The 13,072-nt window shown below is 27.9% G+C and overlaps 1 protein-coding gene across 1 annotated transcript; it reads right to left on the reverse strand.

Annotated features, from left to right (window-relative positions):
* Nucleotides 1-1,020: 1,020 nt before the first annotated feature.
* On the reverse strand, nucleotides 1,021-2,974 carry LOC112799968 (probable mannitol dehydrogenase). The gene is made up of 5 exons (XM_025841987.3): nucleotides 2,810-2,974; nucleotides 2,443-2,556; nucleotides 1,858-2,371; nucleotides 1,524-1,677; nucleotides 1,021-1,432 (listed from the first exon to the last, which is right to left on the reverse strand). Exons 1-5 carry the CDS (start codon nucleotides 2,911-2,913, stop codon nucleotides 1,227-1,229), a joined length of 1,092 nt encoding a protein of 363 aa, XP_025697772.1. The 5' UTR covers nucleotides 2,914-2,974; the 3' UTR covers nucleotides 1,021-1,226.
* Nucleotides 2,975-13,072: the final 10,098 nt, after the last annotated feature.

Raw genomic sequence — 13,072 nt, forward strand, 5'->3', positions numbered from 1 at the left:
TGTCCCCAAACTTCAATTTCTTCCTATAAATTATATACCAATTTTAGTTTAGCTCTCCCTATTTTTTTTAATCTCTTTTTTTTTAAATTGCAAAATAAATTTTATTTTAATTTCTAAAATTCAACCTAGCCTTGCCTCTCACTGTTAATTTGGACCTTAGCTATACTTGATATTGTATAAAGATGTTTTAAACGAAGAGCTAATCAAAGTAGTCAAGTATGAGGTACATCATAAATTTTTGCATATAAATAAATTATTTTAAGTGAAAGTGATTACAATTTTAAATAATTAAATGAAAAATACTACACGTATAATTTTTTAAAAAAATTAAGTCTAACTTAATTGAATAATAAAATTTGGATAAATAGATGAAAAATAATAATAAAAATTATTTGTGTTGATATTAAGATCAATTTAGTTGAATTTAACAAATAAAAATATGGAAGATGCTGCCATAAAGATGCCTAACTTTTTGTAAAGACACTTATGTGTTGCATTATTATTGAACGTATTAATGAATCGGTTATTTTTAAATATTTTAACAAACTAAAATAAAATCGATTTTTTTATAAAAATAACAATAAATCTAATTGTTATTAGATTCGGTCGAACCAACCAATTTACATAACTCACTAGATTATAGTTTTTTTTTCGTTTTTTTAAACAAAAATTAGGGATATATTTATCTACTTTTCATCAAAAAATTTAAACATGATTCGGTTTAAATTATGTAAATCGGTCGGATCAAATCAGGTCTAATAATTATAGTGTAGACAATTATGTTTATTATTGTTGTTATAATAAACCGATTTTGTTCTGGTTTATTAAAAAATAAATTATTAACTAATTTAATAAAAATGTCCAATAATATCATGACACATGTAAACGTCTTTAAAAAAAATATTTTTAATGTCTTTATTGAAGTGGTACGTATAGAATTATTCTTAATTAAATAACAAAATGGTAACAGTAAAATCTAAATCTAGTACAAAACCTAAACAAATCTCAAACTCAAATATATGATAGGAAATTATTATATATCTCTAAGAAATGCCAAATTACACGAAGCGAGCAACATGTATTTTATTCAAGATATATAATCCACAAAATATAAAACAAAGTTGAAAACTGAAATTCCCATGAAAAGTAGGAAGCTAAAAGGCAGCACTATATTCTTCCATTATTAAAGTTGTTTAATCTCTTCAAAAAATGATGATCAAGAAGGCTTAAGAGCTTTGTTTTAGAGTATTTCCAATGTCAATGACGAAGCGATATTTCACATCTGCTTTGATGAGGCGCTCCATTGCTTCGTTCACATAATCAATAGGAATGACCTCGATGTCAGGTTTCACATTGTGTTCTGCAGCAAAATCAATCATCTCCTGAGTCTCTTTTAACCCTCCGATACCACTACCGGCTATTAACTTTCTCCCTGCCAATCAATTAAGAATCATAGATATTTATCTTTTCATATCAAAATTTTGTTTATATATATATATAGAGACACACACACAGGTACTTACCCATAAGTAATGGAATGATTGGCAGTTCTAGAGGCTTCTCAGGTGCTCCAACCATTACAAGTTTTCCATGTGACTTTAATAAACCAATGAGAGGCACGAGAGAATGAACAGCTGAAACTGTATCAATGATACCATCCAAAGTTTCCTTTGCAGCCTAAATAAGCAAAAAAATTGTCATATTTATCACTTCTTCTTTGGTTATATACATCATCAGTTACTTTTGTACTAGTAATCTCATAATCTTATCGTAAAAACTCACGTGCAGTTGTTATTCTATAAAGTTGACAGTTGAAAAACGATAAATAACAATTTAGTCAAATCATAAGTCATATACCTGCATCTGATCTTGGTCGCGACTTATCAAAAAAGAATCAGCTCCTAGATGTTGCATTGCTTCCTGTTTTTTGTTGGGTGAGGTACTAATTACAGTGACTTTAGCCCCAAAAGCCTTGGCAAATTTGACTGCCATGTGGCCTAACCCACCAAGACCAACGACACCAACATGCAAGCCAGGTTTGTCTAGTCCAAAATATCTGAGAGGGCTATAAACTGTGATCCCAGCACATAGCAGAGGAGCAGCAGCATCAAGAGGTAACTCATTTGGAATTCGAACCACAAAGTGCTCATCAACAACCATTGAGTCAGAGTAACCTCCATATGTGATGGTTCCATCGCTGGATTTTGCACCGTATGTTAGAGTATATGAAGAGCAATAATTTTCAAGATTATCGTTACAGTCTTGACAGGTTCGGCACGATTGAACCAAGCATCCGACGCCGACTCTGTCTCCAATTTTATACTTTTGAACCTTGCTTCCCACTTGTGTCACTACACCAACAACTTCATGCCTGTGTATATTTCCAACATAAATATCTAACACGTAGAATATTTAAGCAAAGAAAGTAGAAAGCATATATACCCAGGGACCATAGGATAGATGGAGAAGCCCCATTCATTCTTCACCATGTGCAGATCCGAGTGACAAATCCCACAGTACAACACTTTGAATGCCACATCCTTGTCACCGGTTTCTCTGAAAATTTTTGACAAAAACCAAAGCTTAATATATAAATAAGAAAGTATTATGCTATGTATACACCAAAATCAGTTACAAAGTGAGTCATCAGTATAAAATACATGTTAAAATAAAATACACTATGATACATGTATTTATACACAAATATTTACTAGCTGATTTTAGTGACTGATTTTAGTGTAGAAATAACATTTCTCAATAAGAAAATAGGTAACAAGCATCTTGTTGTAACATGCAGTAGTGAAGGAACCTTCTAGAGAAATGGAAAGGGGACAGATGACCAGAGGGGTCCCTGGCAGCCCAACCGAAAGCCTTCTTAGGATGCTCGAATTCAGGTACTTGTGTTGCTGCCATTTGGAAGAGAGTAACACTGATTAGTGATCTTAACGAATAACGATGATGGTGATGGAGGATAAAACCAAGAGCGCTATTTATAAGTGCTGCACTGAAAGAGTATTGACGTCTTTCATGACGCTATTATGACGACTTAGATTACGAATCTACTCTAGTTTATTATCATTGGTTCATTGTATTGGAACTCTATTTGTGTTCTTTAATTCATTGACTTCATGCCAAGTCAAAGTTACGTTCGTTATCCCTCGTTACTTTTAATAATATTATATATCTAAATTTTTTTGTTAATTAAGTTTGGTGTAACATATACATAATAAAAATTAATTATGAGTAATAATATTTTAAATTTTATTATTTAATTTAATTAGACTTAATTCATAAAAAAAAATTAAATATGTAACATTACTCATTTTATATTTCACACCACATAAATGTTGCACTAAAAAAAGGCAAAAAAATTCTTTTCATTGTTTTTATTAGGGAAAATTCTACTCTTCTTCCCTGTGAGATGTTAAAATGACACTTCCCTCTCCTCTATTTTATAAATGTACATTCTCCTCCCTTCTAACTTTTAAAAAACCTCCTTTTTAATCCATTTTAAACTTTTTGTGTTAACTTTATCCATTTTTTAAGAAAAAATAAATTATTTTTTGAAAAAATATCCATTAACAAAAGTTTTATTTTTTATCATTAAATTTTACTTACTAAAATACCTTTTAATAAATTATTTTTTATTGATTGAATTGTATTTTTATTAAAATACTTTTAAAAAAATTAATAATTAAATTATTTTTTTTCTAAGATATCTATCCTTCAATAATTTTTTAATTATTAAATTATGATTTTACCAAAATTTTATGAACAATTACTTTTATATTTTACTATTAATTTTTTGATATCAATATATATTATTTTAACATTAAATAAAATTTTTTTACCACTGTTAATATATATAACAATTAATATATATTGATATTGAAAAATAATCTTACTAAAATTTTTTATTTAATGTTAAAATAATATATATAGATATCGAAAAATTAATAGTAAAATATAAAAAAATCGTTAACGAAAATTTTGGTAAAATTATAATTTAATAATTAAAAAATTATTGAAGGATATTTTAGGAAAAAAATAATATAATTATTAAATTTTTTAAAAAATACAATTTAATCAATAGAAAATAATTTATTAAAAAATATTTTAGTAAAAAAATATAATAATAAAAAATAAAATTTTTGTTAATGGGTATTTTTTAAAAAATAATTTATTTTTTCTTAAAAAATGGATAAAGTTAACATTAGTTAACACAAAAAGTTTAAAATAGATTAAAGAGGAGATTTTTTAGAAGTTAGAAGGAAGGAGAATGTACATTTATAAAATAGAGAAGAGGGGAGTGTCATTTTAATATCTTGCAAGGGAGGGGAGTGAAATTTTCCCTTTTTATTAGTGTTTTAAAGATTTTACATTTTCTTAAATATTATCATATTCTTTTCGGAAGAAACCACTTTTTATTTTTTGTTTATCATATTTTCACCAATTTTTTGCTTGTAAATTTTGGATACAATAAATAAGTGTATACATAGGGTTGTCTATGTTGAGAAATGGTTTCTTCTCCTTCGAGTAGACGCCAGAGATACATTAATAGTAGCCAATAGTATTTATTAAGGTAGAAACTCAAGTGCAGTCAACTTCATGTGAAGTTGATACTTGAGAGCCGTTAGATGATTTGACTGATTTGACTACATTTTTATCTAACGGCTCTGGAATATCAACTTCACGTGAAGTCGACTGCACCTGAGTTTCCACCATTTATTAAACTACTCTTCTATCTTAACCCATCATAACGATAAAGAAGATTTGTGATCCATAAATTTAATTATAATTTTAGTCTTTATTATTTTATTTTGTCTTATTTTTATTTTATTTTTAATTATTCTTATCTTATCTTTATTTATTTTTATCTTTCATAAAAAAATGTTCTATATATATTTAATTTTATCCTAATAGTTTATAACACATTTTAATTCAATTCGATCAATAAATATAATTCTTTTGTGCGCAAGGATTAATTTTTGCTGAATGCACATAGCACCTTGATACTATTAGAGGAAGAAAAGTTTTTATCGATAATTAAAGACCTTCAGTGATCAGTGTTCAAAGTGTGAAAAACGAAAACAGTGAGAATGAAATATGCCGGAAAGAACCCCAAGGCGAAGGACGCTGAAAAGAACCGCAAAACAAATGGAAACCCATCTTCGGAGGCGAAGAAAAGCCGAAAATCAGCCAGCGGACTCAGCGGATCGTCCAAGAAGGGAGGCCACAGTGAAAAGTTCACGTGGATCGGTCCGGTGGCTCTGGATGCCAATGATCCAAACTTCGACGATTCGGAGGACGTCGCCGCCGTATGATCGAGAACGTCAGATGCGTTTTGTAATCGGAATTATTGATATGTTATGTTTGAGCTTGTGGTAGCATGACTGTGTTATTGTAAAGGAAATATTTATGGAGGATTGGATCATTGGCTTCCGGTGTCACTGTTTATGCTTTCTATTAAACTTAGTCTATTTTAACCTTTATAATTTAATGTTCAATTCAATCAATCAATAATCAATAAAAAATTTTTGGAAAAGTATAGGGTACCAACATATTATCTGCCAACTTCTACCAACTCTTATTTATATTTGTGTTTCATAGAAGTGTGTTCGTAGATGTGTCTAATAATTAATATATTTTAAATACATATATAAAGAGACACATCCAGAAAATATATATATAAAAACACTTCTATTAAACACAGTTATAAAAAAGACATTTTTATTAGACACATCCATGAACACACTTCCATGAAACACAATTATAAATAAGAGTTGGCAGAAGTTGGCAGATATGCAGAACCGAAGTTTTTTTCTTTACTTTTCCTATTCTTTCACAATTATTTCAGTGAGAAATCACTCTATTTCTTTTTCAACCTCCTTCCACAATAATAATCAATCTTCTAAATTAGCTCAGAATTCAACCAATCTTTATTACATCCGTCCAAGTAAAAATCTAACATCAGTCTTGGTTATCTTTGTTTTAACAGGAAACAACTATCATTCATGAAATATTCACAATGGTTTATTTGTACCTTCTTCCGGCAGTTTCATCTGCATCTTCTTCCAGCAGTTTCGTCTGCATTCTGTTTCAGCAGTTTAATTTGCATTCTGTTTTAGCAGTTCTATCTGCACTTTTATCGCGCTCTATATATGCGCCCTCTTTCTTATCGCGCTTTACGCGCACTCTCTTATTGCGCCATACGGGTCCTCTAAAGATCAATCTTATTGTGCTCTACACGCTTATTTTTTCATTTCTCTTTTAAAGATCGCTGCTCAAGCACAAACACAGCATCTCCTTTTATATTTTTGTCGCCGGCAGCTCAAACTCCGCCGCATGCATTTTTTGAAGATCGTTGCTCAAGCACAGCATCTCCTTTTATATTTTTGTCGCCGGCAGCTCAAGCTCCGCCGCACGCATCTTCCTCCGCGTCACCACGTCAAACGCGTTTTCCTCAACAATTTCATCGGAACTTATCTAAGCTGTGAATTATTGACATCTTCCATCACCAGCTTGCGGAGGCGTATTAAATTACTCTTCCACCTTAACCTATGACAACAATAAAAAAGTCTGGTGACCCACAAATTCAGTCTAACAGAATACATAAAATTCAATTATAATTTTAATCTTTATTATCTTATATTGTCTTATCTTTATTTTCTTTTATGTTTCATAAGACAATGCTCTATATATATTTAGTTTTATCTTCATAGTTTACAACTACAATTCAATTCAATTCAATCAATCAACAATCAATCAAATTTTTTTATCTTTTCTTTTCTTATTCTTTCACAATTTTATCAGATTCCATAATTAATCATAAAAATGAAAAAGAATAATAGCATTGTGAGTATATCGCATCTCAATTGGTTCGAGGTGCCTGAGTTCTTTTAGTTTCCATTTGTTATATATTTTGTTTAAATTTTAACTTTCATGAGCCCCTGATAAACAATAACAGTGGTTGTTATATTGTAGTATGAGTTAAAGTGTGGAACCATCTTTTATTTTCAGTTAATATCAATTAATTTTTTAAAATTATTTTATTTTAAATTCTAAATTTTGGATATAATTCTAAACCTTAAATTTTTTCAAATAATATAAATTAAAAAATTACAAATATTAAATAATAAAAAAATTAATTCTCTATATTTATTCATACAATATTTATCTATTTCACAATACTACATTAATTTCATTTAATCTACAATAACCGTGAATCAGATTTCGTTAGGATCAAGATGTCCGTACTTCAATCTTCTTTATTCATCAGAATATTTATTTTTAATCTCAACTATAAGGATTATCTCAAACAAAAAAATAGTTCTTGAAAGAAAAATATTTAAATTAGTCCCTATTATACCTCTAAGTAACGCAAATAATACAGAAAAATGATACGTGACTAAGTATAAGCCAAAGCCAAAATAGTACTTTAGTGGGAAAATATAAATTATTATGATTTTTTTATGGTTCTTCTTTAAATCTTTTAACTCTAATTCATATTATCTAATCTAATATATATATACAGCAATGTTTGTTTTTGGTTAAAATATAGATACGGGAGTACACAGGAGTACATATACAATATTTGTTTATTGAGATATTAATTTTTAACTTAAAACACTAATTTTTTTATAATTTTTTGTCATGTCTAACTTACCAAATAGAATATGAAATTAATGTCTTCTTATATATGTCTAAGTACTCTTATGTATCTATATCTATATTTCGTTGTTGTGTTATTTTAATATTTTTTTTCAAGCATTTTCTGTTTGAACTCTTCTTTGTGGTTTCTTCTTTTGTGGCCGTCACTTACTTCCTTCCTCTATGTTCGAACTCTACTTTGTTAATAGTACTGATTCTGTGATTTTGAGTGATTAGATTTATTTACCCATTTTGATAATTTTTTATTTTTTGTACTTATTTTTTTGTTTTGAAATTTTGTTAATAAAATTAATTTTATGATTCTGAATTACTAAATTTGTTTATTGATTTTGTTAATTTAAATTGCTTATTTTGAGTTGATTTTGTGATTTAATTTAACAGTGAAGAGCAACTTATTAGGGTGTGTTTGGCAAACCCGTTTCAAAGGATAAAAGTGCGTTGAAGTTCCTTGACCGCTGTTTTTTTATGTTTGGCAATCTTTTTCCTTTAAACGCAGAAGTAATTTTGCAGCTTAAAAGCGCGCGTTTACTGGAAGCGAAAAATTGTTGCTTCTGCGTTCACTTCAACGTGAGTTCACCTTTGATGATCATTATTGATTTTTTCCAAAAGAATTTTCATATTTGTTTCAAGTCATTTCAAATATTTTAATTTTTTTTTGAATTTTTAGTATTTTTTTATATTTTGGTTTTTTTATTAAATTTGTTATTTTAATTCTATTATAATATGAATGATTGATCTTATTAAAAATGATAAAGTAAATAAAAAACTAATCATACATAACAATAGAATCATAAGTAATAAAATTTTACAGTCCAAAATAATATTAAATAAAAGAATACTGAGAGTACTAATAAAATTATAAAATATTTTTTTGTTTGACATTGTGAATATTTATTATTATAATTCTTGTTCATTGTTTATTATTCTATTTGTTATAATATGTATTATTGTTTCTATTGAAAATGATAAATTAAATAAAAAATTAATTATAAATAATAATAAAAACATAATTAATAAAAAATTAGAATCCAAATAGTAAACAAAATAAGATTATTGAGAGTACTCATAAAAAGTATTAAAATATATTATTTTATATGTTATTTTTAGTTTAATAAATAAATATTAATTTTTATTAAAAAAATTATAACAAACTAAAATAAAATTTTATAAAAAACATTATATATAAAAAATATATTAAAAGAAGTATAAAAAGGATTAAATATATTAAAAAATAATATTATAATTTAATATTATATTTTTTTAGTAATTAACTAATTATCTATTTAAAAGTGATTTTAATTAATATTATCCAAACAATTTCATTTTATCAAAATCACTTTTAGTTTAAAATTGCCAAACATAAATCATGTTGACACAAACTCACTTCTATCTAAAATCAATTTTACAAAATCACTTTTATTCAAACTCTAGTTTAGTCAACTCTAATCCAAACACACACTTACACTTCTAGATCTTAACTTTTCAAATCCTGTTAGAGAACAAACAACGCTCGAACAAACAACGCTATTAAGAGAGTACGTGGAAGACTTCCGCGTCTTCGAGGTGATGGAAGTCTGTACAATATTTTTATGTGCTTGTTACATGTACATTTTTTTGTAATAAATTTTGTGTACTTTTTATGTATTCTTTATATACTCTTTTAATTATATTGTTATATAACTTAGAGAATCTTCTTCCTTTACCTTATTTGACAACAGTAGAAATAAGCATTATATAATGATGACCATGATTAATTTTTTTATATAGTATATAAATTTAATAATAATAATAATAATAACTAAATATTATTATTATTATTATTATTATTATTATTATTATTATTATTATTATTATTATTATTTACTTTAGTTTATTATAATAATAAAAAAATTGTACGTTCTATAAATTTAATTTAGCAGAATAGTTATAATTTTAGTTTATATATTTTAATTTTATTTTTATAATTTTTTAATAAAAAATACATAATAATATTTTTATTATTGTATATTTTTTATGTATTTTTTACGTATTCTTCTAATTTTATTATTATATGATAATTGGATTCTTGAAAAATCTCCTTTTTTTAGTAGCTAATTCTTTATTTCAACATTTTTTCTTACGTATTATTTAGTTATTTAACAACAATAAACATAAACATTATATAATAATAATGATTAAACTTTTTATATAGTATATATACTTAATAATAATAATAATAATAATAATAATAATAATAATAATAATAATAATAATAATAATTAGCAATTTGTAATGCATTTTTTTTGTTATCAATTATTTGATAACGGTAGAATATATAATGATGATGGTTAATTTTTATATATAGTACATGGACTTACTAATAATAATGTTTTTAACAAGCTACTACGATTATATATAGTTCTCGAACTAATAATGGATTTGTGACTTTACCGTAGCCTTGGAGAGGTCAACAGTGCTATTGAGTCTTTAGATGACACGCTAAGCATGTAAATCTACTCCTAGTATTCTGTTTGCTAATCACAAATAACAATTTAATGAGTTTGAACTTGTCTATTTGTATATGTTACATCATATCATTGTTTGATTATTTTAAATTAGTTATTTATTCTTTTGTTCTTGAAAACATATAAAGAAGTTAATATTTCTGCATTTTCTTATTGTGACATGTATATACTTTTCTTCTGTTGTTCTGTGGAATCATGAGCTTCTCCTGACATATGATTTCCACAACTATATGTTTCGAAACATGGATAATGAATTTCGTGACATTGTTGGTGTTAGGTAATTACTCTATGATGCATTTGGAGCCTTTCTTTAATTAGCCTGTTATTTATTGATGTTATTTTTTTTATATTTTTGCATATAAGTGACAACATTGGTGAAACTGAAAATAGGATAGGTGGACATGTTCTTTGTGCAATTGATATGCCAAGTCTTAGGTGTTGTTTGTATTTTTTATTTTTTTTTTAATTTTCAATGTGCAATGAGAAATTGAGATGTGTAATGTATAATGAATTTTATATAAGGAGGATCACATTTGTATAGCTAGATTGAAACATCTCTAAAGAAGTGAGTGAATACTTAATTTTACATGATATTGTAACTGAGTTTTTTTTTTATTACTTAATTAAGTCATGTTTTTTAGAGCTATTGGATGGATAGAATAACATTTGATCAAACTCAAAAGCTTGGTTATTATCAGGTTAAGCTTTAATACCTAATTTCTTTAAATATGGTTTGAACTTTTTTAGATATGTATAGTTATGATGAACTAATTTTATTTGTATGTGTGATAATTTTTTAGTTAAATGGCTAAAATAAAAAAATAATGAGGTTTATCTTAGTATGGCGACAAAATTGGTATTCTAATTAATATTTTGGGAAATATTAGTGACATACTCGTTATTGATTATGGTGACAAATTAAAGACTCTATTACGATTGAAACATTTGTGAGATACCTATCAATACTTGTTTAAAAGGAATTTACAATGATATCTTGCGATAGTATTGCAACTAATTGACTATACATTATTTCCTAGCAAGTTAGCGACAAAATTCCTACAAATTTGATTAAGAATTTTCAAAGATTAGCTATAGATTTGTTACAAAATGTGACTGATTTGCTACCATATTAGCAGATAACTTGCGACAAGTTAGGTTCGAAAAAATTCCTCGTTAATTAGCGTCAACTAAGCATTCCATTTTGTCTATGAAGTTAGCTTGCATTTAGCGATGAGTCTGCTGCAGTAGAGTTTGTCGCTAATTAGCGACTACCGTTTAGTCCATTTCTTCTATGGAAGTAGTTTCTACTTTAGTGCTGGATTTGCGACTATCTATTTGGTAGCTAAAAAATTTTCCGACGAATTAGCGCCTGTTGTATTTGCCTCACTGATCTGTGACTTGTAATTAGCGAGGAAAGCATTATTTGCTAGAAGGTAGCTAATCCGTCACAAATTATATTTTGCGTCAGATTAGTGATGATTTTAAGACTTTTTGTGGTCGCTAATCGAACATATTCTTGTAGTGTATCTTTTTAAAAGGCACAATTACATTTTTCTAAATATATCGCTGAAGATTGTGATAGGAATTCAACTTAGTGGACGACATAAACTAATATTAGAATGATAAACCATCACGTAGCTACATACATGCAAGTTGTGAGTTGTTTGTGAGGGTTTACCGCATGAATACTAACTCCTGCGGCCGCTGGTTCTTCCACGGCCTACCCTTGGGTGATGAGCTTTGCCGATACTATCAAGTCACAACTAGAAAATTGCTTAATACAAACAGATTTACAAATAGATTTGGTCTTTATTACAGACGAACTTTTTGTTACTGACAAAATTACCGACAGATTTTGTCCTTCTATAAAAGTCTCGTCAGAAATTATTTACCGACGAATTTTTTTCTGTTGATAATTTACCGACAGATTTTTACCAGTTACCGACAGATTTTCCCTCGGTAAATTTTTCCCTCCATTTCCCTGGAACGTCGAACTTTCCAACGGATTTTTCGTCAGTAATTAGAGACATATTTTTTGACAGATTTTCTATTGGTAAATAGAGATAGATTTTTCGACAGATTTTCTGTCTGTAATTAGAACCTTGGAAAACCATCCCAAATTCTGAATACAGACAGAAAATTTGTCTGTAAATCTGTTAGTAAAATAATTTTTTTTTATATTTTTCATTGCAAAATAAACCTGTTTTCATACAAAATAAATATGAATTTAATAAATATCAAATTGTTTTGACAATCAGCATGCAATCCTATCCAATTCATTCAACTATTGATTTATAACAGTGTTAGTTGCAAAGGGATGGATCAAGAAATTCTCAAAACCATATTGTAACTACCTTTACAAGATCAAACTAGTATCACTCTATAACAAAAGATATAGAAAAGGAAACTATAAAATTGATACAAGATAACAAGAATACTATAAAGCTGATACAAGATAGCAGGAATGGAATATTATGAGCTCATCTCTCTGCTGTCGCTGTCGTTGCCGCAAGCAACACCGTTGTCACTGCCTTCAGTGAGCTTCTATGATTTGTCTTCGATTTGAAGATTTGTCAGCGTTTATCTCATTGCCATCGTTCATCTCATCGCCATCGCAAAAAACACAGTTGTCGCTGCCTTCAATAAGCTTCTAGGATCTAGTTCTCAATCTGGCTCATCTCCTTGCCGCCGCAAGCAACGCCATTATTGCTGCTTTCAGCGAGCTTCTATGCTTTGGCTTCGATTTGAAGATTTGTTGCAGCTCATCTCACCGCCATCATTCATCTCTGTGCCATCTCAAGCAACATTATTGTTGCTGTCTTCTATGATCTGATTTTCAATCTGGCTCATCTCCTCGCCTCGGCCAGCAACGCCGTTGTTGCTGCCTTCAGCAAGCT

Source organism: Arachis hypogaea, chromosome 5 (assembly GCF_003086295.3).
Source record: "Arachis hypogaea cultivar Tifrunner chromosome 5, arahy.Tifrunner.gnm2.J5K5, whole genome shotgun sequence".
In the NCBI taxonomy this organism is placed as follows: domain Eukaryota; kingdom Viridiplantae; phylum Streptophyta; class Magnoliopsida; order Fabales; family Fabaceae; genus Arachis; species Arachis hypogaea.